Source organism: Tenrec ecaudatus, chromosome 14 (assembly GCF_050624435.1).
Source record: "Tenrec ecaudatus isolate mTenEca1 chromosome 14, mTenEca1.hap1, whole genome shotgun sequence".
NCBI classification, from domain to species: domain Eukaryota; kingdom Metazoa; phylum Chordata; class Mammalia; order Afrosoricida; family Tenrecidae; genus Tenrec; species Tenrec ecaudatus.
In genome coordinates this window covers 11,349,693-11,377,394 of record NC_134543.1, presented here as the reverse complement: position 1 = coordinate 11,377,394, position 27,702 = coordinate 11,349,693, and the positions used below count along the sequence as shown (strand labels likewise).

The 27,702-nt window shown below is 53.2% G+C and overlaps 2 protein-coding genes across 2 annotated transcripts in view; one reads left to right on the top strand and one right to left on the bottom strand.

The window, feature by feature from the left end:
- RIN3 (Ras and Rab interactor 3) overlaps window positions 1–10,192 on the top strand; it is a 102,917-nt gene extending 92,725 nt beyond the window's left edge. Inside the window, exons 9-10 of the mRNA XM_075530972.1 lie at window positions 6,286–6,449; window positions 9,094–10,192. Of these exons, the coding sequence (XP_075387087.1) occupies window positions 6,286–6,449; window positions 9,094–9,414 (485 nt within the window). The 3' untranslated portion in view covers window positions 9,415–10,192. The remainder of the gene's footprint in view (window positions 1–6,285; window positions 6,450–9,093) is intronic.
- A 10,781-nt stretch (window positions 10,193–20,973) lies between these two features.
- The window catches only part of LGMN (legumain), a 38,717-nt gene continuing 31,988 nt past the window's right edge, over window positions 20,974–27,702 (bottom strand). The window contains exons 9-14 of the mRNA XM_075530655.1: window positions 26,700–26,818; window positions 26,529–26,618; window positions 25,164–25,364; window positions 23,600–23,770; window positions 21,729–21,796; window positions 20,974–21,513 (exon numbers count right to left, since the gene is read on the bottom strand). Coding sequence (XP_075386770.1) covers window positions 21,471–21,513; window positions 21,729–21,796; window positions 23,600–23,770; window positions 25,164–25,364; window positions 26,529–26,618; window positions 26,700–26,818 — 692 coding nt within the window. The 3' untranslated portion in view covers window positions 20,974–21,470. The remainder of the gene's footprint in view (window positions 21,514–21,728; window positions 21,797–23,599; window positions 23,771–25,163; window positions 25,365–26,528; window positions 26,619–26,699; window positions 26,819–27,702) is intronic.

Here is a 27,702-nt window from a genome sequence, read left to right as displayed (position 1 = left end):
AAGCAATGGAGAGGCGGGCACAGGAGGACCAGGGAGGTGCTGTGAGCAGAATCAGCTCCCTGTCCCCGCACACTCTCGGTTGCTAAGACGAGCCCCTAAGAGGCCTATCATCCCACCCAGTCCCTCAGCAGGGGTCTTCACTGTGTCCCGCGACTGCCACCCACATAAGTGTAATCGATTACAACGTTACGCATCCAAAATGACCATGAACAGATTGAGACACAAGGCTTAAAGGGGGCAAGGCAGGCTTCCCACAGGCAGGCACACCTGGAATTAAGAGCCTTACTATATAAACAGCTGTTAGAAATCAACAAGAAACACACGCAATGCTCTAACTGCTCGGAGGGGACTCACTAGGCTTCTGCTACATGCCAGGTGACAGCAAGTCCCCTTTTCTGAGTGCTTCTTTCCAGCGGGGGTGGGGTGTCAGACCACAAACATGAGGTGACTTCCTGTTGGGAAGGAAGGGGCTGGCTGCTGTGCAGGGCGATGGGCTAGGAGCGAAGGCGCCTGCCAGCAGAGGAGCAGGGCGGCCTGAGCAGAAAGCATCCCTTCTCACGGCGTTGTCCGTGTCCTCCGGCCTGCTTGTGCTGCTGGGGCGAGTGGGGCGAGTGGGGTGCCGGTGAAGGAGTCCTGTTAGAGGATCCTTGCCCTTGCTTCATGGGTCCCCTGCCCCCACCTCCAGCCTCCTGGGGTCCTTCTTCCTGTTTCCAGCAGCCCTTGGGGCTTGGCAGTGGGTCAGTGGGAGGAGACTCAGGTTCGATTCCTGGGCACTGCCCCTCGTGGGCAGCCGCCCTGTGCCTGTCAGTGGAGACTTGTGTGTTGCTAAGATTCTGAACAGGTTTCTGCAAAGCTGGTGACCTGAAAGGTCTCCAGCAATCACGGGGTCACTAAAATCTCAGCCAATGAGTCGCTTCTGGCTCATAGCCATCCTGGACCCTAAGACTTCTGAAACTTTCCACATTTACAGGAGCCTCGTCTTTCTCCCGAGAAGCAGCTGGTGGCCATGAACCATCAACATTGGCGTTAGCAGCCCAATATTAACCCACTATGCCCCAGGGCTCCTAATGGCGGGGCACCCCCTGGCTCGCTGCCATCGTGCCGATTCCAACTCACGGCGACCCTATAGGACAGGACAGAACTGCCCTTCAGGGTTGTTAATTATGGGCCAGGCATCTCAAAATCCTCCAAAAATGCCCTGTGGCCCCTTACCCACTGTCTTACCAGGAATCATGGGTTGATTCAATCCCTAGGAAGCCACCAGCCTGTGGGGGTGAAAGAGAATGCTCTCCACTGCTGTAAGAACCCGCATGGGTCGTTCTACGCTGCCCTCCAGGGTCACAACGAGTCAGAATCCACCCAATGGCAGTGAGTTTGGGCTTGGGGCTTTGTGTAACACCCTCTTGCCCCAAGAAAACAGACTTTAAAGGTTCCCACGGCGTTGCCTGCCGCCTAGTGGTCATGAAAGGCATGGCGTGACCCTGGGTCCTGGAGTCTGCGCCTGAGTGGGTGGGTGACCAAGGTTGGAAGCTCCTTCCCCCTGGCATCAGAGCCTCCCCCGGTGCCCCCGGCACTCCAGTGACTGGGCACTGCCACTGACAAGTATTCACACAGTTATTGTTTGCTGTTCATTAGTTGGTAGGTTTTTCACAGCAACCGTGCGAGCTTTGTAGATGCCGACACTGAGGCAGGGTGGACATCAGTGTACAAGACTCCTTTGGGGGCTGTGTGTTCAGGTCTCTGGGGCTTGTATCTAGGAGTGGAAATGCTGGGTCGGCTGGTAGTTCTCATTTCCGGTTTGCTTGAGTTTTTTTGAGGACCCACTGCACTGTTTTCCACATCAACTCGTCGGTTTTTCTCCCCCCAAAATGAATTGGGGTTCCCATTTCCCCACATCCTTGTCAATACGCTTTCATTTCTTTGTCAAACACTTTAGCGCCCCCCCCCCCATGGGAGTGACTCAGTCTCTCGGGGTGAGTTAGACTTGCGTCTCTCGGAGGACAGTGAGGAGCTCTGGTGATGGGGTGGGGTAAGCACTGGGCTGCCACCCACAAGGTTAGCAGTTCGAAACTACCAGCCACCCTGGCTTCCAACTCCTGTACAGAGTCACAGTCTTGGAAACCCACAGGGGCAGTTCTGCCCTGTCCTACAGGGCGGCTATGGGTCGGCATCGACAGGATGGCAGGGAGTTGGATTGGGTTGGGTTGGAGACCAGGAGCACTGGCCACCTTTACATGTGAGGCCACCTTTGAGTGGGCTCCTGGGGGGACTGTCTAGCCATGTCTTGCCCGCTTGTCATTGGGTAGGTGTCTGTGTCGTTGTTTCCTGAGTCTTATATCTACTTTGGTTTTTCGGTTCTTGTTGATATATACTTTCCAGAGATATTCTCTCTGTTAGTAGGTGGTCTTTTCTTTTTCTTTGTAAAATAATTTGATAAACATTTTTTAATTTTATACTTCACTTGCCCTAATTTTTTCCTTCCCTCTTATGTTGTTGTTATTAGAAAGCAAGGAGAAAGAGAGTGTTTATAAATATCAAGTGCAGATCCTTTATTCCTGGCCCTTATACCTGCCCATGCTTCCCCCCCACTCCACCCCCAACTGGGATCAGCCTTTTTATGGCTCTTCAGACATCTTAACAAAGCTCCTGGCAAGTTTAGGGGATGTGAACTTGGAAGCCCCCAAGTAATTCTAAAAGTTCCTTAAGTTATCCATCGTTTATCTTTTTTTTTATGGACACCGTTTTATCTTTTTAATCATTTTATTGGGGGCTCATTACAATTCTTATCACAATCTATCCATCCATCCATTGTGTCAAGCACATTTGTACATTTGTTGCCATCATCATTCTCAAACCATCTTTTATCTTAAAACGTCGTGTATATTTTGCATTCTGAAGCCTCTCGAAGCTGAATTTACTTAGAAAATATCAGCAATTAAAAATACGTGTCAACTCACTCTGGAGAAAGGGACTGGGGAAACGAATGGCTCAATGCCCTCGCCTGTTACTCATTCAGAAAAACAACATGTGGTGCAATGTCACTCGGTGCAATGTCACTCAGACTAAAAGGCTCCTGTATCAGCTTTTTAAAAAATATTTTTCAGACTAAATAATTAACGTGGTTCAAAAGCTATTGCTGCTGGGCTCCGCTGAGCCGGCTCTGACTCAGGGCCCTGTGCAGAACAGATAGAAACACGGCCGATCCTGCGCCATCCTCCCAACGGTCGTTAGACTGGAGCCCTCGTTAGTAACTGTGCCAGTCCACCCCGAGGGCCTTCCTCTTTTCCTCTGCCCCTCTACTTTGCCAAACCGGTCTCTCCTGACAACATGTCCGAAGTCCCAGAGACAAGGTCTTGCCATCCTTGCTCCTAAAATTTCTCTCACAACAGATTTTTTTTTTAATCTTGATACATGACTTTCCTTTTTATTTTTTGTTTGTTTTTTAAAACATTTTATTAGGGGCTCATACAACTCTTATCACAATCCATACATATACATACATCTGTTGTTGTTTTAATGGATTTTTAAAAAAATAGTTCACTAATGATCTAAAATCAATGCCAAGGAAGCCATAGGATGCCTGGTGGGGCTTGATCAAGGGCAACGTAGCCAAGAGGAATTACTGAAACCCGAATGAAGGTGGGACATGATAATGGGACAAGAGGAAAGTAAAAGGAAATAGAAGAAAGAACTAGGAGGCAAAGGACATCTATAGAGGTCTAATTATAGGCATGTACATATGTAAATATATTTATATATGATGATAGGGAAATAGATTTATGTGCATATATTTATATCTTAAGTATTAAGATAGCAGACCGACATTGGGTCTCTACTCAAGTACTCCCTCAATGCAAGAACACTTTGTTCTAATAATCCAGCATTCTGTGATGCTCACCTTCCCAACACAATCACTGAAGACAAAGCAGGTGGTGCATAAGCAAATGTGGTGAGGAAAGCTGATGGTGCCCAGATATCAAAAGATATAGTGTCTGGGATCTTAAAGGCTTGAAGATAAACAAGCGGCCATCTAGCTGAGAGGCAACAAAGCCCACATGGAAGAAGCACACCAGCCTGTGCGATCATGAGGTATTGATGGGATCAGGCATCAGGCATCAAAGACCCAGAACAAAAAAAATATTATCAATGTGAAAGAGGAGAAACATGGAGTGAAGACCCAAAGCCCATGTGTAAACAATTGTATATCCCCTTACAGAAGGGTCACAAGGAAGAGACAAGCCAGTGAAGGTGCAGTGTAGCTCTGATGAAACATACAACTTTCCTCTAGTTCTTTAATGCTTCCTTCTCCCTTACCCCCAATATTATGACCCCAACTCTACCTTGCAAATCCAGCTAGGCCAGAGCATGGACACTGGTACAGATAAGAGATGGACACACAGGGAATCCAGGACAATAATGCGAGTAGCAATACCAGGACAGAAAGGGAAAGGTGGAGGGAGAAAGGGGGGACTGATCACAATGATCTTCATATAACCCCCTCCCAGGGGAACGGACAACAGAAAAGTGGATGAAGGGAGACATCGGTCAGTGTTGAAATTGTTTGTTTGTTTTTTAATTATCAAAAGGTTCATGAGGGAGGGAGGCGGGGAGAGAGGAAATGAGCTGACACCAACGGCTCAAGTAGAAAGAAAATGTTTTGAGAATTATAACGGCAACAGATGTACAAATGTGCTTGACACAATGGATGGATGGATTGTGATAAGAGCTACACGAGCCCCCCAAAAATGATTTATAAAAATAGTTCACTAACAAAGATCAAAATCTTAAGGTACAAACACATGTTGCTGGCTGTGGTGGGTTCTGACGTATGAAGGCCTTCATCTCACTGAACCAAACGTCGCCCCGTCGGCCACCATCCTCAGAACCTTGATCTGTTTGAGCACCTTATGGGGTGTTAAGTCCATTTGTCTCATTGAGCATTTGTCCTCCTCTCCTGATGGGTCTTTCCTGGTGATGTGTCCAACCACTCTCCATCCTGGCTCCTAAGGTGCATGCTGGCTGTGGGAGAGGGAGCATCCAAAAGTACTGCGTCTAGTGCTCCAGGTCATCCCAGCACGTGTTTATTCCAGACTAAGTGTGAACTGTCTCCGCCATCAGCAGAGGGCTGCAGACAAGTTCTCTGTTAAACTCTTGTCCTGGTCTCATTAGAGGGAGGGCCGTCAAAAAAATTAAAAGTCCAATCAAAACAGGGGCTTCCATGAGAGAGACAAATCGTTTTCCGTTCAAATATTCTTTGAGTTGGGAAATGAAAAAGCATCGTCTGAAGGGGCAAGATGGAGGTTTTCCAAAATTCTTCTACAGAGAGACCTTGCTACCCTCTAAGGATGAGCAGGTGCGCTGTTGGTGATGGGAAAAGATATTAATAATTCCTCAGTGCAACGTTCCTGACCCCTTTCCTCGCCAAGGCGATTTTCCATCTTAAAACGTTTTCATAATAAGCCCCTCCCCATCGCGTTCATCCTTGGAGAAAGCCTATCAAGAGGACCCGTTTGCAATCCCAAGGAACCGTGGGGTGACCTGAGCTGCCCTCTCTGCCTTGAAATGAACTGGCCCCGCAGATCCCCCGGAAGCCAGTGTTTCCGTCTGGTCTCTGGTTTAAGCACATTCTGTTTGGAACGAACCACTGCGTGTAGGAACGACAACCCTGCCTCCTTCCAAACACTGTCTACGCACTTTACATCATTTATAAATTAAGCAGGAATTCTACCCGCGTGCAAAAACCAGTAGTCAAACCGGTGGCCGGCGGTGAGGGTCCAGGTAGCTCCCTGAGGCTGCGGGTGGACCCGCGGCTAGACCGACACTCAGCTGTAGGAGGCCTGCAGGCTGGCAACTTCGGAGCTCAGAGACCATGGGCGGAGGGGCGGGCTTGGGGTGGAGCTTAGATGGGTGGGCGGGGCGGAATGGAATAGGTGGAGACTGAAGGTACTGGGCAGAGTGAAGGTGGGTGGAGCTTAGATGGGTGGGCGGGGCTGGATGGAATAGGTGGAGACTGAAGGTACTGGGCAGAGTGAAGGTGGGTGGAGCTTAGAGGGGTGGGCGGGGCGGGATGGAATAGTTGGCGACAAGGTACTGGGCAGAGTGAAGGTGGGGGTGGAGCTTACAGTCGGCGGTGGGCGGGGCTGGTGGTGGTGGGAGGAACCTTGTGGTGGTGGGCGGGGCTGGCCGTGTCTGTCATCCCTGAGGACGAAGCTGGAGAGAATGGGGGACCCGCTGGCACCAGCTTCCTCTAGGTCCTCACTCGGCCCCACGTCGTTGCCCCCGCAGGTTCCTACTACTTGACCACCACCTACGGGGCCCTGGAGCACATTAAAAACTACGACAAGATCACAGTGACCCGGCAGCTGAGCGTGGAGGTGCAGGACTCCATTCACCGCTGGGAGCGCCGACGCACGCTCAACAAGGCGCGCGCCTCCCGCTCTTCCGTGCAGGTGACGGGGGCCTCGATACTCGACAACATATGTCCCAAAGCGGCCTGCCCGCTGGCCTAGGAGCCGCTGCTCTGGCCACCAGCTCTGCCCCTGCCCCGGGAGAAGACGCCCCTCCCCAGGCGATGTTACCTAGCTCTGCGGGGTGGGTGGGGGGGGGCGGGGAAAGGATGGACAGTTCAGCCCTGCTGGGTCTCCCTGCCCCTGCTAGCCTGCCCCTGCAGTCCAGAACCTACCTCTAGTCCCCAACCCCTCTAATACCGCCGCCATTGACTCTACTGCAAATCATGGTGATCGCAGTGCACCAGGCCTTGCCTCCGTGGCGCTTCTGATCCAGCTAATTAACCTTCTGCACCAATCAGGAATTCTTCTCTCTCCCTACAAACTCATTCCGGGTCAGACTCCTGCGCTTTCTTCGCCATTCCCATCAGCCCACACCCCATTCCATCAGCTCTGCTCTTCCTGATTCCCCACAGCTGCCATAGGTCCTCCTGAGCGATAGCCCAGTTCTCCACCCTCCTCAGGCTCCCTGCCAGAGTGGGGATGCCGAGCTTATGCAGGGGTCTCCTCCAGGAGACTGTCTATGTCTCACTTGACAGGCCCCAAGCTCGGGCTGGGGCTGAGAGTGTGAAGCCAGCATTCCAAGCCAGGAGAATCCAGTTAGAACCCGGCTCCTGCACGGCCAGAGCCCAGGCCTGTGAGGAAGGAGGCCCGATCTTAGGGTCTAGGTCTGTGCTATCTTGCTGGGTGGCCCTGAAAAAGAAGTGTTCTCCCCATTCCTTGGCCTGTTTGTCTGCCAGAACAGGCTGCAAACCAAATGGATTCGGCCTTCGATAGGTTTTAAGCTGCTAAGCTGACCCCAGCCCCTGCTGATGCTGGCTCTCCGGGAAGAAAAAAAAATTTAAAGGAGGAGGGCTTGAATTTTGCTTCTGCCAATTTTCATGGTGTGAATACTCCCACCAACGTTGGCATCACTGAGCTCAGAGGTGGGGAGAGAGGCACACAAGAGGCCACGAGTCAGCTCCAGGGCACCACTGCCCCCAGCCCCTCCCAGTTTGCCCCTCCCCAAACTCTGGGAGCGTGGGTACTCTGGATCTAAACCTGGCACAAGTGCCCCTTCTTAAAAATGCTAAGTCAGGCAGCTTCACAGGTAGGTGAAGCTGAGGCAAGTGCCCTGGGGGGGGGGGGGAGCCACACTCAGTGCCTCTGTAGTGCTCCTTCTGAAGTCGAACCCCAAAGCCCCACAGCCACCAGCAGGTGCCAAAACAAAACAAACACATTTTAAAAGTCCCTGCCATCGAGCCAATTCCAACTCCTACTGACCCTAGAGCCTAGGTTTCCGAGGCTGTAAGTCTTTACAGGGACAGTCAGCCTTGGGGTGGGTGTCTGCTGTTATCAACTGTTAGGGGAGCAGAAAGCTCTCCCGGGAGCGGCTGGTGGGCTCAAACTGCCGACTCTGTGGCTAGTAGCCCAATGCATAGCCACCAGAGTCATATAGCCAGCACGAAACTCCAAAACCACTCAATACTGTCGAGTAGTTGCCAACTAACAGCACCCCTGTAAGGGTAGAACTGCCCCCTATGAGTTTCGGAGACTGTCACTCTCTCCAGGAGTAGGAAGGCCCGCATTTATCCCCGCAGAGCAGCTGGTAGTTTCAAACTGCTGCCCTCATGGCTAGCAGCCCAATGGGTAACCACTATGCCACTGCCCGGCTGTGGCCCTAATTAAGGGAGACAGACCTGGAGCTAAGTCCAGCTTGCTGTTATCACTCCTTCCACCAGGGGGTAGCCCGCCCAGGCACACACCATTTCGGATGGGCCTGCCTACAGGTGTTGGGCAAAGGATAAGGGCCATGTTGTAGGCTGTGTGCCCCGTTTGATGTTGGTTTCGACAGCCACGCCGTAGGACTCATCAGTCCTGTTTCTGACCCGGGAAATGGAAGTTCAGCGGGAACAAGGACAACCAAAACACCCCAACTCATATGGACCCCATAGAACAGGGTAGAAGCAGCCCTGTAGAACTCTTTATTGGACCTGACAGTCTCCTTTCTCCCGGAGAGCGGCGGCTCTGCAGGGACACCCCAGCTCATAACTCACTTGGCCACCAGGGCACCTGGTAGGTCGAGGAAGGGGCAGGGCTGCTGGAGGCCAGAGGTAGTGTGTGGACACTCTAGCCCGCTGGCCTTGCCTTACTCTTAGGGCTACCCTTGCTGCTAAACCCACTTCCTTCCTGTCTGCCCCCACCTGCCTGTTCTGAGCTTCCAAGGGACTGAACTGTGGGGTACTTGGGGTGGGGTCTGCACCTCCACTTTACTCACACCCCCTTCCACACTCTGCCTTGCCCCTGGAGGGCCAGGGGCTCTGTATGGAAGAGGACTGGGGTGGGTGGACACTCACCTATGATTTGACCAGCAGGGGGAGCGCTCACTCCTCCATGGAAAGATAAAGCACACTGTCAATCAGCCCATTTCTGATGCGCGCCCAGAGAGAAGGCTCCCAGTCCCAGCTTCAAAGCCACCCCTCCACCCCCAGTCTTTGCAGAGAGGAGCAGAGGACACCCACTGGGATGCACAGGGGTAGGGTGCAATGGGCCGTCCACCCCCCCTCAGCCCCAGGACTGACCACAGACCCTCCCTCTCGCCCTGCAGGACTTCATCTGTGTGTCCTACCTAGAACCTGAGCAGCAGTCCCGGACGCTGGCGTCTCGGGCAGACACCCCAGCCCAGGCACTGTGCGAACAGTGTGCTGAGAAGTTCGAGGTGGCCCAGCCCCAGGATCACCGGCTCTTTGTGCTGGTGGACGGCCGTTGCTTCCAGTTGGCAGATGAGGCACTGCCCCATCACATCAAAGGCTATTTGCTTCGGAGTGAGCCCAAGCTGGACTTCCACTTCGTGTACCGGCCCCTGGATGGTGGTGGGGGCAGCGAGGGTCCTCCCTGCCTCATCGTGCGGGAGCCCAACTTCCTCTGAGGCCCCACACCCGATGGTAATAGTTACAGAGACTGGTGGTGGGGCACAGGCTCACCCTTGCTCACCCCTGCTACTCACCCACAGCCATGCTCACCCATACATGTACTTGTCCCTGCATCTGATCACATACACCGGAGCACACGACAGGGCACACACACTCCCATCAGGGATACCAACACATCACACGTGCACACAACCCACTGAGCAAGCACAGGCCAACCTCCAGGACAATTGTGAAAAATGAAGCTGCAGCCAAAGATGCTTGCTGAGGGAAAGTCATAGCACTGAGAGCCGCTGTCTTCACTAGCCAAAAAGGGACACGGAAGCCCAGAGAGGGAAGGGACTCTCCAGCCAGTGCAGCAAACAAAGCCCTCACTGCCCCTGCTCACACATGACCATGCCCCTGCCCAGCCCCACCCTCAGCCCCCTGAGGAAGGCTGTCCACCTGGTTTCCCCAGGACCAGCCATTGCTGCATCTTCTTTTTCCAGGCTGGAGCTAGGATGTTTTCAATAACTCAGGAGCACATCTCAGGGAGTGTGTTGGGGAGACAGCCCCCCTGCATGGAGCCTGCCCTCTGCAACCAGTACTCAGCACCCCACCTACAGAGCACCCCCTCCCACCCCCCAGAGCAGCCAGCACACACCAGGACCCCCAAGTGAGGCCAACTATCTGGATACATGGATGAGTCATACCTGAACCACAGGGATGTGGACAATGCCCTGTCCCTGGGGGCAGGAGGTGCCGTGGGACAGTTTAATAAAAGCCCTTTTGAAAATAGCATCTCCATTGGTAAATAGCAAGAACGTGCACCCTCACCCAGCCCCAGCCCGCTCTGTCCTCCAAAATACTGCACTGCCCTGGGGCGCCTCTCAGTCCTGGGGTACTCTCCCTTCTGTCCCTCAGCTGGGTCATCTGTGGCTCCCATCCTTGGCCCCCATCTGTGACCTCCTAACCTGAAGGATTTCTTACCTTGGCACCTCCACTGGGGGTGGATAGGTCAAATGAGGAGCCTTCCCCCACTAGATCTGCCCAGCCCTGGCTAGCTGGTAGCCACGCCTCTGGGGGGAGTGTTTATAGACAAGCACATCCAGCTCAAAGAGGTGGCTGACTTGCCCAAGGTCACACTGCCTGGAGAGGTCAAAGCAGGTTCTGAACATGCAGCCAGATGGCCTGGGCTTGGGGTCGGGGTCTCACCTGCCTGGACAGCATTCAGGGGAGAACTGCCAGAGAGAACCCTAGTCAGTTAAGCCTCAAGTGGGGAGCCGATGGACTCAGTGGCCAGCAGATGACCAGGGCTGAGTCCAAAGCTATATGCATGTCCAAAGGGGACAGTCACAGGCCAGGAGGCTCACCTGGCATCTATACCTTTCTGTCCACGCCCCAGCCAGAAACCAAGCTGGCGGGGCTAGAAGAAACAGAAAGATGAAGCAGGCCTGGTCGCACTGCCCCCTGCAACATCTCCAAAGGCAGGCAAGCAATATCAGACTGACCCTGGACACACCTGGTTCTTACGTGGCCCGTCAAATTGGCCCTTGTTACAGACAAACCTGTGTTGAGCCAGGACCAGCTGTGGTGCAGTGGGCAGACAGGAGGGGCCCTGGACCAGTGTGACCCATACCCCTCCCCAGCTGCCCTGTAGTCACATCTGGAGCACAGAGGCTGGTGCGGCCAGCCGGACCCCAAAACCCGCTGTCCCCTGCTCTGCAGGGTCATGGGGCAGTGGGCGTGGGGCACGCCTGCAGCAGGAAGCAGCGGCCCCCTCAGCAAGCCACTGTCCCTCTCGTTTCCTCTTTCCTCCTTGAAGGGGTCACTGAGGCCCAAAGTGGGGGTGGGGCGGTGACAGGGGAAGCCTTTTGGGGAAGGGAAATAGACTCCAGGCTGCCAGATCATTCTGGAGGCCTACCGCCCAGGGTACATGCATGGTGGCGGGCAAGTGGAAGTGGCACCCCAGGCTGGACCCCATGATTAAGCTGGGCACCTTGGACTGTGCCCACCTGGAAGCAGCCTATTGGTCTCCAGAGTGAGCCAGGGGAGCTCAGGCAGAGGGGTGCCTGACCTGGAGGGGCATTTCAACCTCCTGTGATTAGTGTTTTGGAGCCCTGGGGGAGGAGTGGGGTATGTATTATACTGCTAAACCCCAAGGCCAACAGTTCAAACCCACGTGCCAATCCAGGGAGAACGATGAAGCTGTCTGCTTATGTAAAGATTTACAGCCTCAGAAACCCAAAGGAGCAATTGTCCTGTGTCCCATAGGGTCACCATGAGTCAGAATGGACTCGAGGAGAGTGGGTTTGGTGACCAGGGTGATGAGGGCAGGGGTCTCTGGGGTTGTGGAAGACATGATTCCCCACTGGGGGAGAGCCACTGCGGGAGGCCTGGACTGCACCCCAGCCTCCAGAACTCTGAGAGCAGACATACTAGATGGTGTCCCGCTATGACTACTACCCTCAGAAAGGAGTACTATCAGAGGGCCTGGGGGCCGGGAGGGAGGGACGTGGAACAAAACTCAGTATTATTTTTTAAAAAGACCAGACTTAGACACTGGTGGGACCCCACAGACTTATCCCTTAGTCACCCTTCAAGCTTGGAACTGAGCTTACCTCCACCCTGGGACTCAACTTGCAGGCCGAAGACAGGCCAGCCTGTAAGTCTGTAGGGATGAGGACTGGGGAGAGAGGGTAAGCCAATTCTTTATTCTCATCCTTAAGAAGCCGGGGAGGCCAGGATTCTGGGGGGAGGGAGGCCTGCACACTTAGGAGTTAGAGATGAGTCCCTGCCACATCCTCCTAACTAAAACCCATGCCCACAATGTCCTCCCATAATGGTACTACCGTCACGTTACCTCTTACCAGTGCGTGGCTGGTAGCTATCTGGCTGGCAGCATGTTGCTACTGTTCCCCCCCACTCAGGGGCAGCCACCCCCCTGACCTGCCCCCACACGGGAGTGAGGTCACTCCTCCAATGAACTCAGGGACCTCTAGGGTCAATATACTGCCCCCTTTGTTACCTATGTGATTGCCTGTCATTATATAAGGTCCGAGACTATGTAAGTTGGTGAAGAATGCATTTTCTCTCTTTCCTGCTCAGTTCCTGATACCGTGGAGGAAGGAGGTCAGCACTTCAAAACTTTTGTCTGCCTCCTAATTTCTTCCCTTCAATTACACAACCATCCCCTTAGGACCCATCGGCATGTGGGCTGGATCCCACATAAAACAAAAACAGGGAGGCCGGCACTCCTGGGAGCCGCCAGACAAGCCCAGAAGGGCAGCGATTGTCCCGGGGGGTGTGGGGTGAAGCTCAGGAGGCCATGGGAAGAGCCACTCAGGGATTCCAGTCAATGCCACGAAACAAAATGTGTGCAAACTAGGGGATGGAAAACCAATTTGCTCTGTGAACTCTCACCCAAATCACAATGAGAAGTTAAAAGAAAAAAAAAAAGGTGTGTAGGTGTGTGGGCAGGGGGCCTGGGGGTGTGGAGCCCTGAGAAGAGGCATGAGCCCCTGGTTGTGGTGTCAGGGCCACTAGGAGTCGGCATTGACTCGGTGGCAGTGAGTTGGTTTGGGTTTACTGTGTTCCGCGCATTTCCATAGCAAACGGCCTTGGAACTAACTAGAGACAATGTAGCTCTTTTCCCGGCAGAGGACTGCATTTTCCAGGGACTGGGATAGTAAAGGAATGTCACACTCCAGGGAAGAGGTGGCAGGTTTGCCACCAGCCATCTTTAGAAATCAGCAGCTTCGCTGGAGAAAGATAGGGCTTTCTACTCCCCTAAAGAGTTACCGTCTTGTAACCCCACAGGGGCAGTTTGACCCTGTCCTGTAGGGCGACTGTGAGTCAGAATGAACTTGAAAGCAGTGAGTTTGGAGTTTCTGTGTTAGTCTGGGTAGACTAGAGAAATAAATTCATAAACACGCATATGTGTATAAAGAAGAGGTTTAGATACAAGAACAACTACACATTAAGAAAACATCCCAGCCCAATCCAGATCAAGTCCCTAAGTCCGTTAGTAACCAATATGTCCTATTATGAGTGAAGGGGTGGAGTCTGGCCTGTCAATCAAAATATCACTAATGAGGCCTCTGTGTGGGCATGGCCTGAGAATTCTGGGAACTCTTGGATTTCCTCCTTGGAGGTGGGAGACATTCTCTTCACTCCCTGGAAGACTCTCTACTGACAAGGCTGACTCCCTGGGGTGAGACATCCCTGAGGAGAAGCCGCATGGACTTACCCTGATGCAGCCAGAACCCTGGACCTGGAGAAGCCACGTGGAGACCCCTGCCAGTGCTGAGATGCTTACAGTGCCACTGGATCTACAAGACTTCCCACCCACTGGCCTGTGATCCGCTTGCCATTTGAGGAGGTCCAGTCTCCCTGCTTCTAGAGGCTGGATACACACAATGAGAGTGGGGCATCTGAGAAGCCAGGAGACAAAGAAACCATCTGGGTTCACCCGGGCCCCCCACCAGTCAATAGGGATCGGGAACCAGCCTGGAGAGGTGCACTGGCCCGAGATGTACCATCTGGGTTTTGATGAGAGCTCAGTGGATTCGAACTGGCCAGGGAAGTTCAAAGCCCTGAGTTCATAAGGATGTTTCAGAGAGGCATAGGTCACGTTCTGAGGATGAAAGAGAAACAGTAAGCTGCTGATGGTTTCAAACTGGTGACCTTGCAGTTAGCAGCCCAAAGCGTGACCAACTACACCACCGAATCTCCTTGGGTCAAAAACACTGAGCCCCGGCCCAGACCCACTGCCCTGGAGTGGAGGCCAGTTTGCAGTGGCCCTGGGCATGGAGTAGACTGGCTTCGCAGGCTTTCCAGGACTGTTCCTCTGCACCAGGCTGCATCATTGTTCCCACAAGGAGCAGCAGGTGGGTTTGAACCACCAAACTTCTGGCTGGCAGTTGAGTACTTTAACGACCGCACCACCAAGGCTCTGAGTAAAGGACACCCCAGCACCTACACACTTGGCAAAGGTTGCAGATCAAAGTCTGCCCCAGCCTCTGTAGCCAGCTGCTGGGTGATCTGAGGATATGAACTGCCCCCACTGCCACAACCCGCAAAACCCACACTGAGAGCTCAGCGGCAGACACGTCTGGGTTCTGCACCAGGAACTGATTGTAAGGGAAAGAGAACTCAGACTTTCTCTTGACTTAACACCAGCGCTCAGGAATGCACACATCAGTGACATCGCATCATCAGGAGCCTAGGGGTGGGGTTACTCTTAGGGATTGGAGCTGCCACTGGGATGGGGGACAAAGAGGGGGGGGGTCCTTCTAGAGCGGCTGAGATCACTTCTTGACCTGGGTGCTTGAGACAATCCTCCTTTATATAAGTCACTGAGCAAACTGTTTGCTTTCTTTGGTTGTCGTCTACAGTGTCGTTGGGTGCCTCTGAATCGGTTCCAACTCATAACGACCCTGTCTGTGTACAGCAGAACCAACCACCACCCGGTCCTAAGCCAAGCTCACAATTGCTGCTTGAGTCCTCTGTTGTTACGCTTGTTTCTATGTTTGCGCGCACGTTAACCCATCTCCTTGGGGGTCTTCCTTTTTGGCGCCCTCTCCTTTACCAAGCACAATGCCCGGTCTCTCCTGCCAACAGATCCAAAGTATGGGAGACCAAATCTTGCCATCCTTGCCTCTAAGAAGCCCTCTGGCTGTACTTCTTTCAAGACAGATTTGTTTGATCTTTCGGCAGTCTTTGGTACTTTCAACATTCTATTTCAATTTTATAATAGAAAGGTTAAAAAAAACAAAGTAGAATTAGAACATAGGCATAATTAAAAAAAACAAAAAACAGCTGGAGTTGATTCCAACTCATCGACCCCCATGTGGGGTTTCCAAGGCTGTAATCTATGATGCAAGTCAAAGGAAGAGGGAAGTTCAGTCACGTGAAGAAGAAAGTGGCGTTAGGATCGGAGGAAAGCTTATTGACAACCTGCGTTGTGCAAATGACACAACTTTGCTTGCTGGAAGCAAGGAGGACTTGAAGCACTTGCTGATGAAGCTCAAGGATTGCAGTCTTCAGTACAAATAACAACTTAATGGAAAGAAAACGCAAATCCTCACACTGGACCAGTAGGTAACATCATGCTAAATGGGGAAGAGGTTCAGGCTGTTGGGGATTTTGTCTGGCTTGGATCCACAATGAATGCTCACAGACGCTGCAGCCAAGAGAGCACAAGACGAGTTGTATTAAGTAAATCTGCTGCACAGACCTCTTGAGAGTGTTGAAAAGCAAAATTATTGAGGCCTGACCCAAGCCATGGTATTTCCCACTAACCTCATGTGCATGTGAGAGTTGGACTTTGAATAAAGAAGACTGAAGAAGAATTGAAGCATTTGAATTGTGGTGCTGGAGAAGACTATTCCAAGTACCCTGGACTGCTAAAAGGGCAAACCGATCCATCTTGGAAGAAACACAGCCAGAGTGCTCCTCAGAGGCAAGGATGGCGAGACTGTCTTACATACTTTGGACGTGTTGTCAGAGAGATCAGTCCCTGGGGAAGGGCATCTTGCTTGGTCAAGTGGAAGGGCAATGAAGAAGGGGAATACCCTACAGGAGATGGGTGGACACCATGGCTGTAACAAAGGGCTCAGGCACAGGTACAATCGTGAGGATGGCGCAGGGCCGGGCAGTGCCTCCTTCTGTTGTGCATGGGGTCACTGTGTGTTGGAACTGCTCAATGGCACCTAACAACAACATCTTTACAGGAGCTGACAGCCGCATCCTTCTTCCATGGAGTAGCTTGATGGGTTTGAACCAATGACCTTGTAGTTAGTAGCTCTGGGCTAATGGAGAACTGGCATATAAAAGAAATTACACTTGAGTATGGTGCTCCAATAAAACAAACAAATAAATAAAAACCAAGAGGCAGTCATTCAAAAAGAAGATACTGCCTGGTTTAAAATCAGGGAAGGGTGAGTCGGGTCTGTATCCGTTCACCGTGCTTACTCAATCTGTACGTTGAATAAATGATCTGAGAAGCTGGACAATCTGATGGGTGTGGCCTCAGGACTGGAGGAAGACTCACTAACAATCTTCAGTATGTAGATGACACAACTTGGCATGCCGAAACAGACGAGAACACTCTTACTGCAGATCATAGACGACCACCTTCAGTGTGGACAGCACCCCTCAACATCAAGAAGACACAACTCCTCACAACTGGACCAGTCAACAGCATCATGACAAATGGAGAGAAGATGGACGCTGCCAGATTCCACTTTGACTTAGATCCATCGTCAACGCCCACGGAAGCACCAATCAAGAAACCAAACAACATATTGCATTGGGGAATTCTACAGCCTACGATCTCTTCAAAGTATCCACACGCAAAGATGTCACTTTAAGGACGTAAGTGTGCCTGATCCACGCTCTGCTGTTCTCAAGTGCCTCGTAGGCGTGCTACAGCTGGACAATGAGTCGGGAAGGCTGGAGTCCATGCCCTTGAGTCACGGTGCTGGGAAAGAATGAACATGCCGTGGACTGCAGGGAAAAGGAACAGATCTGTCTTGGAAGCAGCAGTCAGGATGCTCCTGAGAAGCAAGGGTGGTAAGACTGCACCTCACGTGTTACGAGAAAGGACCACCAGCAAAGTCCTGGAACTAACTACAAGCTTTTCTTTCTTGTGTTTTGTTTTGTCATTGGTTTGTTGTTTTGTTGTATATTGTTGCTTGGTTTTTCTCTGTCTTGTTTTTGTGCATGTTATCATCGCAGGTTTAAATAAGATAGGCTGGATGGAAAATCTGGAAGAAAAAACAATGGGTCCAACAGTTCCATGGGGACATGGGAGAGGGGGAGGTGGGGGGAAAGACAGTGGTGTTAACAAACCCAGGGACAAGGGAACAAGTGACCCAAATTGGTGGTGAAGAGGGTGTGGGAGGCCTGGTAGGGCATGATCAAGGGTAATGTAACCAAGAGGAATTGCTGAAACCCTGGTGAGGACTAAGCATAATAGTGGGACAAGAGGAAAGTCAAATGAAATAGAGGAAAGAGCTGGGAAGCAAAGGGCATTTATAGAGGTCTAAATAAAAGCATGCACATATGTAAATATATTTATATATGAGGATAGGGATATAGATCTATATCATATATTCATAGGTTTAGTATTAAGGTAGCAGAAGGACATTGGGCCTCCACTCAAGTACTCCCTCAATGCAAGAATACTTTCTTCTATTAAATTGGCATTCTATGACACTCACCTTCCTGACACAATCACTGAAGACAAAGTGGGTGAATAAGCAAATGTGGTGAAGAAAGCTGATGGTGCCCAGCTATCAAAAGATGTAGTGTCTGGGGTCTTAAAGGTTTGAAGGTAAACAAGTGGCCATCTAGCTGAGAAGCAACAAAGCCCACATGGAAGAAGCACACCAGCCTGTGCAATCACGAGGTGTTGAAGAGATCAGGTATAAGGCATCATCAGAACAAAAAATCTTATCATTGTGAATGGGGGGGGGATGTGGAGACCCAAAGCCCATTTGTAGGCCACTGGACATCCCCTTACAGAAGGGTCTCAGGGAGGAGACAATGCCAGTCAGGGTGCGATGTAGCAATGATGAAACATACAACTTTCCTCTAGTTCCCAAATGCTTCCTCCCCACCCCCTCTATCATTATCCCAATTCTACCCTACAAATCTGGCTAGACCAGAGGATGTACTCTGGTACAGATAGGAACTGGAAACACAGGGAATCCAGGAGAGATGATTCCTTCAGGACCAGTGGTGTAAGTGGCGATACTGAGAGGGTGGAGGAAGGGGGATTGGAAAGGGGGAACCGATTACAAGGATCTACATATAACCTCCTCCCTGGGGGACAGACAACAGAAAAGCGGGTGAAGGGAGACGTTGGACAGGACAAGATATGACAAAATAATAATTTATAAATTATCAAGGGTTCATGAGGGAAGGGAGAGGGGAGGGAGGGGAAAAATGAGGAGCTGATGCCAGGGGCTTAGTGGAGAGCAAATGTTTCAGAATGATGAGGGCAATGAATATCCAAATGTGCTTTACACAATTGATGCATGTATGGATTGTGATAAGAGCTGTATGAGCCCCTAATAAAACGATTAAAAAATTAAAATAAAAAAAGGACCAGGCCCTGGGGAATGCCATCTTGCTTGGTAAAATAGAGGTGCAGTGAAAAATAAGATCCTCAACGAGATGGACTGGCACAGTGGCTGCAACATCAGAGTCAAAAGGCCAACAACCCCGAGGATGGCAGAGAACCAGGCAGTGTTTTGTACTATTGTACACAGGGAACCAGGAGCTGGGACGGGCTCAATGTCACCTAACCATGAGGGAAAAGTCCAGCCGGAGGGAAACGCGAGTGCAGCGAACAGAACCCCCAGGACTCGTCATGAGACAGTGGGCCCACCTTGGCAAAGGTAACTGATATGATTGAACGAGTGTAGATATTGTTTAAGTAGGAACCTAATTCACAGCTTAACTTTCACTGAGCACAAAATAAACTCTAAATATTGGGGTCAGGTTGGCGGTGACTGGTTTTGGTTTTCTGCAAAACTCTAGACAGAGCGAGGCTAGATGGACGAGAACCAGTGTGACATTTGAGGTTTCTGGGGCGGAAGGGGATGTCTGTGTTTCTCTGAATGTCTGTCCCTCGTGGCTCTGGTGCCTGAAGCACATGCTTGCAGATTTGGGATGGCAGATTAAGTGTGCAGGTGGCTTATGGGACACACCTAACCAGGTCAACAAACCGTACTAGCTAACAACAGCAGACAGCGGTAGAGTGAAGAGGAAGTGCTTGCTGCTACCAGAGGCCTGTGAACCTCACACAAGGGCTAAGCTTTGTGAATGAGGAAGCCTGTCATTTACTGGAGGCCTGAGACCCGCTTCTAACCTCTAGAACCAAACAAACAGTTCTGCTTCTGTATCTATGCAACCGCTTATAATAGCTTTGTAAAAACCAGCTGTACGAGATAACATACACATACCTGCAATTCACCACTCGAGACGCACAATGCAGTGGTGTTTCCTATTTTCAGTTGTGTAATGAGTACAATCAAGTTTAGAGCATTTTCATCCCCAAATGACACTGTTAACCAGAAAGCCCTCCCTTTCCACTTACACACACACACACACACACACACACACACACACACACACACACACACACCACACCCCCATCCTCCCCACAGCCTTCTGCTGGTCCCTAGCTCTCCTCTCACGGATTTGCTTTCTGCCTGTATAAAATGTGCCCGTCAGAGGTTGTACACTGGTACATATGAGGGCTGGAGACACAGGGAATCCAGGGTGGATGATACCTTCAGGACCAAGGGTGTGAGGGGCGATGCTGGGAGAGTGTAGGGTGAGTGGGTTGGAAAGGGGAACTGATTACAGGGATCCACATGTGACCTCCTCCCTGGGAGAGGGACGGCAGAGAAGGGGGGGGGACTCCGGATAGAGCAAGATATGACAAAATAACGATGTATAAATTATAAAGGGCACACGAGGGAGGGGGGAGTGGGAAGGGAGGGGGGGGGAAGAGGACCTGATGCAAAGGGCTTAAGAGGAGAGCAAATGCTTAGAGAATGATTGGGGCGGGGAATGTATGGATGTGCTTTATATAATTGATGTATGTATATGTATGGATGGTGATAAGAGTTGTACGAGTCCCTAATAAAATGTAAAAAAAGAAAAGGAAAAAAAAAAAGAAAGAAAAGAAAATGATTACGGCAAAGAATGTACAGATGTGCTTTACACAATTGAAGTATGTATATGTATGGACTGTGATAAGAGTTGTATGAGCCCCTAATAAAACGTTTTAAAAAAATTAAAAAAAAATAAAATGTGCCCGTGCAGACTGGTTTGTGTGCATTATAAGGTGGCTTTGTGAAGTTCGTGGGAAAATTCCATTATCTTTCATTCTGTCTCCATCGACTGTGTGAAGTGGCCCTCCTAGTATCCTAGGCCGTCTTGTGAATGGAGCCCCAGTGGCACTGCAAGGTAAGTCCTGGCTACTAACCACAAAGTCAAGGTGTCCACTCCCCCAAGCGCTCCGCGGGAGAAAGCAGTCTGTCTGCTCCTGTAAAGACTTCCAGGAGAAGCAGTTCTACTGCATCCGATGGAGTCGCTCTGGGTCGGAATCACCTAGATGGCAGTGGGCTTCTTTCACTCGGCATGATGTTCCAGGGTTCGTCTGTGTCACAGCGGGACTGGGTCCTTTTTATTGCCTAACAAATCCCACTGCAGAGCTGTAGAGTGAGCAATTCTCCTTGTGCACAGCTCTGGGGCGAAAGACACCAAGGCCACCGAAGGGCCCTCCTGCCCGGGGGTGTAAGGAGGGGTGCCCACCTGCTGTAACAGACCGAATGAGGGGCAGGGGGAGTGGGAAATCGAGGGTCATTCAGAAATAAGCTGAACAAAGTGTTGCGCATGGAGGATGAAGCAGGGGGGCTGGGCAGGGCCCAGGGGCAGCGAGCAGCAAGCCTGGAGGCTGACAAGTCCTCAGTACAGAGAGCCTGAGCCCTGAATGGCACGGTCGTCAGAGGGGGGCGGGGAGGAGGCAGACACACCACAAGCCTCAGGAAACCCTGGGCTCAGTGACCAATCTTTATTTTTTTCAAGGGTTGTCCACTAAGATACAGGTTTCCACGGGGGGTGGGGGGTGGGTCGCAGGACCACCCTCTTCCATACACTCATTCTGCTCCAGTTTCAGGAGCACCCTCGCCTCACTGTGCTTTCTCAGAGCAAAGACCTTCCTTCCACTGGAGACGGGAACCCAAAGTAACCATCTTCTTCCTTCCAACGGGCGAGTCACGGAGCCTCCTCAAAAGCCAGTGTGCTTCTCCGCCGAGGGCTGCCCCGCCCAGGTGGGTCATTGTCTAAAGCGTCATGCGTGACCGGGAGCAAGGCTGGGCATACAAGTTAAGGTGAGCAAGCCACCTGGGACGAGAGTGTGGCCCAACTGCATTCTCCAGGAGGGCTGGGGGCAGGCGGGAGGGGGCTCTTCCTGCACCACCCCTTCAGTCGAAGGTGGGTCTCCCAATCTAGACGAAGGTGTTCACACTCGGAAAAGTGTCCCTAAGACAGCTTTTCAGTAGTGACCCCGGCACACTTTGTCCATGGCCGCCGTGATTCTGTAGGAGACAGGCAGGAAGTGTTTGTGAGTCGGGTCAACCCTGACGGACTGACAGGCCGAGTCCAGCACAGAACAGGAAGTGCTCTGATGGAGCCACCCCGCCCGCCAACAAGCATGGCCCAGCGCGTCGGGATTCCCAGGGCAGGTGTATCTGGAACACAGGTGGAGGGAGAAGCAAGACACCGTTCCCATGCCCTGCCAAAGCGGACTCACCTGTCAGTGGGATAGGGCTTCTCACAGAGGTTGACCAGCACGTACAGGTGTCTCAGGGCATACTCGTACTGGAAGAAAGACCACCGAAACCATGGAATCGGACTGCAGCCGCCCACCACCCGGTCAGCTCGTCACTCTTTGCCAGGGACCCTGTACTCTGCTCCCCACCTGCCCGCTCCATCCTAAGTCAGTTCTGGCATAAGGAGGATACTTTGCCCACCCTGTTTTCAGTATTTCTGCCTTCCTGTGGCCAGTCACGAGCCCTGGTGGTAGTGAGCGGAGCTCAGGTGAGTATGCATACGCCCCCCCCACCCCCCCTCCAGTGACTCAGAGGGAGAAAATGAGGCTGTCTGCTCCCCTGGAGGGCTTCAATCTCCAGCAACAAATTCATGTCACATGTATCCAACGAATCTACTGTGTATCAACAGTAATCTACTGTGTATCAACAATAACAGCGAAAGCCAATGGACCAGGTGCGCCAATGAGAACACAAAGATTAGCACACTGGATTAGGAAACAGACCCATCCATGCCTCTGCTGCCTTCAAGAGACACACCTCAGGCCCACAGACAAAAGCAGTCAACGGATGGCAAAACTCTACCAGGCCAATGACAACCCAAAACATCCCAGCAGGCATGGCAATATTCATTTGCAATAAATATAGACTTCAAAGTAAACACGAGAGACCAGAATGGACACTCAGACTTTCTGAGTCCCTAGACTAGAGAGAGTTGATCATGAAACACACACACACACACGAGGGGCAGTCTCGGAAACCCTAAGGAGCAGGTCTGCTGTGGGAATCGATGTGGCGGCAGCAGGGGGTTGGGTTATCTGGATCTTTTTGAATCTGGTCGTTGTCTTTGGGGGTTGGCAGGAGAATGGCTCTCAGCAAATCACATGCTGCAGCACAGCACGTGGTGCACGCGACTAAGGATGGGACGGAAAACGACGTAGCACAGGACAGGCAGTTTCTTGTAACTCAGATACATTGGAAGTTGGGGCCTGACTGCATCTGGAGACAGGCGACTGGCAGCTTTGGCGGCAGGTTCCAGAAGGAGCCGAGCAAGCACTGGCAGTCAGCAAAAGGTCCCTGAGCCTGACAATCTGAAACCCCCAAGCGGGGCCTTGGGGAGGGGTCAGCATGGACCCAGAAGGGAGAAAGCACGGTGGCTGGTGGGGGAGGGACGCTAGTGCTGAGGGCTTGGCAGGGAGAGCCTGGCGTGAAGAGAAGCCAGCAGGACAGGTCTGAACCATGCAACTTGGCCTGCTGTCCCACATGCAGAACCACCCAGAGTCCTGGAGCCGGGACTTAGGTCCAGTGGATGTGGACAGCCCTTCCCCACACCCCACCTACAGCCTCCAAACACGTTTCTCATCGCTCGCCCAGTGGACCTCCGCCGTCTACAAGGAGGCTGTTCTGGACTGACCCGCATCTCCCCACAGTAGGTGTGGAATTCTAATCCCTACACACGCGGGTGCCCTCCTGTCTGGGCACACAGCTTTCTTTACGCTGCCCAGGCCACGTCGGGGCACGGTATGTTGTCAGGCAATCACTTTGGGGGTCTAAAAGGAGCGGACCAGGTACAGAAACCAGAAGCACACATGGCAAAGGCAGGTGCCCCACCACAGGGAGAGTGCAAGGAACCGGACCGTCCAGCTCAGTGCCGACCCTAACCTTGAATGCCTGGCCGACTGAACAGCGATGAGAGTGATGGGTTGGTCAGTTAGGACCGCCCACTCACAGAACTTCCTTGAGGCAGCGATGACCTGTGAGCCCCATGGACGCCAGCCCAGGAGGCCGGGCCCAGGGGCTGCACAGGCCCAGGGGCTGCAGGCGGGTGGGGGGCGGCAGGTCGTTCTGGGCTCACCGTGGAGGAGTGCCAATTGAAGCAGTGTGTCCGGAAGTACATGGCAGCCTCCTGGTAGCAGTCGTACTGCGTGAGTTCCGCCCGCGTGGACAGAGCGTGCTGCTGCTCGGCCTCAGTCGTCACCAGCAAGGCCAGGATCTTCTGCACGGTCTTCTCCATGATGTGTCTCGCCTGTGAAGGAAGACATGCTTGTGGGAGGCGCCTCGTTTCAAGGCCGCCCTGAAGACAAGACACTGAGGCAGCTGACGGGATGGAACACGTGGCCAGGCACCCAGGATGGCTACGCAGGGGCTGCGCTCTGAAAGGTCCGTGAGAAACACTGAGCCGGCCTAGGTGGTGCTGCTTCTCTGCTCACAGTAAGTTAACACCAGACGCCGGCAATGAACAATAAATAAATTTGAATCCTTTCCAAAATCAGGACCAACGAGTCGATACCGACTCACAGTCCCCCACCCTGGAGGACAGGGTAGAACTGCCCGATGGGTTTCCGAGACGGGAACGCTTTACAGGAGTGGAAAGCCTCGTCTTTCTCCAGAGGAGTGGCTGGTGGTTTTCAAACTGCCGACCTCAAGGTGAGCAGCCCAACACGTTACCACTACGCCCACAGGCGGCTGTCCAACTCCAAGCAGAGGGCCTCGGAGCCCGTGCAGAGGCAGATCTAGGTCCGAGGGACGCTGCTGCGGTACCCCGTTCAGGAAGTCATCAAATGGTTAGATAAGAGGGCAGAGAGGAAATTCTTTCCCCAGAGGGTAACCGCTTCACATTGATTTCACGGCAAGTCCCTGCCCTGGCCCTCGCCTGCAGGGTTTTCAAGTGAGTCTGAAATCAACAGAGACTTGCTGCCGTCTGGGCGAGAGACTGGGACTTTGGCCTGAGGAACCCAGGGGGTGGTGGGTAGTGGGGTCTCGAGGCCACAAGATGCCCAACCACTGGTCTGTGTGCAGCAAGGCTGGGCCATGGCAGGGCGGGGAACCTGGGGGTCTTGAAACAAGGCAGTCCGTGTAATCAGAGCTTTCACGGCTCCCACCGTCTGGCACCTTCCCGCGGGGTCTCCCAGCGTGCAGGACCGTCCAATGAGCTGCGAGGCCTGAGCTACAGAGCTTGCTTGGTCAGAAAGGAGAAGCATCATGGCACATCGTGCAGCGGCTCTGTCCACGCCCTCTTGTGGTCCCAGAGCTGGAACCCCGAGAGTCACCGGCCGGCTCTAAACCCACCGACAAGCCCCTGGAGGCCGGACTCCGCCACTGACTAGGAGAGCCCCGGGGGAGTGTGAGGATGCATTTGGGGCTCTAGGACTTGGGGTCTTCCTGCCAACGGGGCTACTGTAACTACACAGTGGGTCTGGAAGCGACAGGCCCGTTTCTTTGCTCCCAACTCCCAGAGGGGTGACTCAGGGGAGAGGAGATGCTCGTGAACTAAGGGGTGTGTAGGCCCTGTACAGCATGCTACTCTGCCTTTCAAGGAAAGAGGGTGACCCCAGATCCTGGCACCTGGCCCTTCTCCCGATGGATGATGGTCAGCAGAGAGCCGGGAGCCAGGAGTTACCACTTTGCCCTCTACTTACCTCCAGGTACCTGTTGACCTTGCTGAGGAGCACCCTGGACTCGTGCAGGTCATTGGTGACCATGAGCTTCCTCTTCAAGATCATCAGGGGTACATCAGGGCTGGGGGTGAGGTCAAGGTGCGTGACTGGAGGCAGGGAGATGGGCGAGCTGGTCTTGTGCTGTATGCCCTGAAACTGCATCAGCTTCATGGCGGAGATGGACTGGGGAGAGAGGGCGAGCGGGTGGGGAGTGAGGCCAGCCTCTCCTCAGAGGTGTCAGCCTACCACACGCAGGTCACTTTCAGCAGAAGGCAAAGTGACCTGCTGGGCATCTGAACCCGGCCAGTGGCCGGCTTCCTGGATGTCTGGTCGCTTTGGCAGTGGCAGAGGTCCCTTCATGCATGCGGTGGGCATGCTGGTGCTCCGTCAACCGGGGCTGGGACCAGAGGGGTGTGAGGCAGTTACCAGCCTGCTCACCTACCTGCTGTCCGCCCTTAGTCCCCCACTAACCAGAGCAGGGAGGCAGGAGGGGACTGTGCCCAGCTGGGATCTGAGGTGAGACCCACTGAGGGGCGCCGTGCTTGGGAGCTAGGGGGCTGCACCCGCACCTGACCAGACCGGCCCCTGGTGCAGCTGCACTGACCGGCTCACAGTTCTTCTAGGGCAGCGGTTCTCAACCTGTGGGTCGCATCCTCTTTGGGGGTCCAACGACCCTCTCACAGGGGTGGCCCGATTCATAAGGGCAGCAAAATGACAGTGATGAAGTAGCAACGAAAATAATTTGATGGTTGGGGGGTCACCACCACATGAGGAACTGGATGAAAGGGTCGCGGCATTAGGAAGGTTGAAAACCTCTGTTCTAGAAAGTGAGGCAGGTACCCAAAGAAAGGGCTCTGCTGGCAAGCACCTCGGCGTGCGGCGGGCTGCCCTGCAAGTCACCAGGGCAGCCCCAGTGGTAGGCTTCACGTAGGCCCCGGCCTCCCGCTGCAAGGCCCTGATGAGCATGTCCGTTTAAGCTCTCTGCACACAGCCTCTAACACGCAGGGCAAAGGCTGCTGAGGACAAAGTACAGCTTGAGACAAGGCAGGACCCTGAGAAGCCGGGGTGCTGGGACCCCGGGTGGCTCATAGCGGGGTACACACTTACTGTCTGGGGCCCACCCCCGTTGGGTGCTAATCCACGGCCATCTCACACTCAGTGACCGTGTCCTCTTGGGTGCTGACCAACGAGGACACGGACTCAGAGAGGCTAATACGCAGGCCCAAAGCCTCACCGCTTTGTAAACGAGCATTCCAAAGCCCAGGCGGGCTGCTCGGGGGCAGTGGTCAGACCCGAGGGGCAGGCCCGGTGACATGGATCCACCGCGCGCGCCCCGGCCCCACGCACCTTGTTTCCGTACTGCATGACGTGGCTGGTGTTGGTGTGGGCCTTGACCAGCTGGTACTGCCTGTGGAGGCTCTCCTTTGTCAGGTCCTCCTACAGCGACAGAACGGAGTGCCCTTGAGGTCCCAGCCCTCGGCTCTGCCTCAGCACCCACAGCCCAGACCCAGGGCTCACCACGTCAGAGTCCTCCATCCAGTTCACGCTGTACCAGTCCCCCAGGTACGTGCCCCGCTCCTCGTCATAGTAGCAGGCGTACGACGACTCGCTGGGGTTGGCAGCGGTAGTGGCATACACTGGGGTGGGCGGGAACGATGCTGGGTTACAATGGGCCCCTGCTGGGGTTCACGCTGGACCCAAGTCCTTCTCCTCCTGGAGTCAAATCAGAGCACCCCATCGTGTGTGTGTGTGTGTGTGTGTGTGTGTGAAATCGGAGCACCCCACCGTGTGTGTGCGCGCGTGTGTCCGTGTGTGTGTGCGCGTGTGTGCATATGTGCGTGTCCATGTCCAGGGCCCCACGGTCAGCAAGAGAGAAGATGTGTATGTCTGTGCAGGGCCCATCGTCAGCTCAGGTATGTGAGAGTAAGAGTGTGTGCTATGCATGGGGGGGTATTTGTGTGCATGGTTTGTGTGTGCAGGGACACCCCTGGGTGCTGGCTGGCTGAGGGTTGGAGGCTCAAGGCCAGCCCAGGTGGCTCAGAAGAAAGGCCTGGTTTTCCAGATGAGTCTAAAGAACAGGCCTTGAGAAGCTAGGAAGCTCAGTCCTCCTCTGACTCTACAGCCGTGGTCTGACCGGATAAAGTGCAGAACGGGCAGCTCGTCGACGAGGACAATTTGGAGAAACATGAAGAATTTGGACCTAACCCCTTTCCACAAAGAGCCAGCCTCTACTGAAGAACTACTTAAGAGAGGCTGAACCTACCAGCCCAGCCACCACTGTCCCTGCGCCCCCCGGGGGCTGCATGTGGGGCGGGAGGAAGGCGAAACCACTCGGCCTGGCAAAGCCTCCTTACCACGGCGCCTCATGTCACGGGGCCCCGAGGTTCCACCACCAGCCAGTCTGCAGGAGGGAGACCTGGCAATCTGTCTATCCAAGGGGGGGAGTGGAGCGGGGGGACACTGTCCTATTGGGGCGCTCAGAGTCGGGACTGACTGGGCATCACGCAGTAGCAACAAGCCA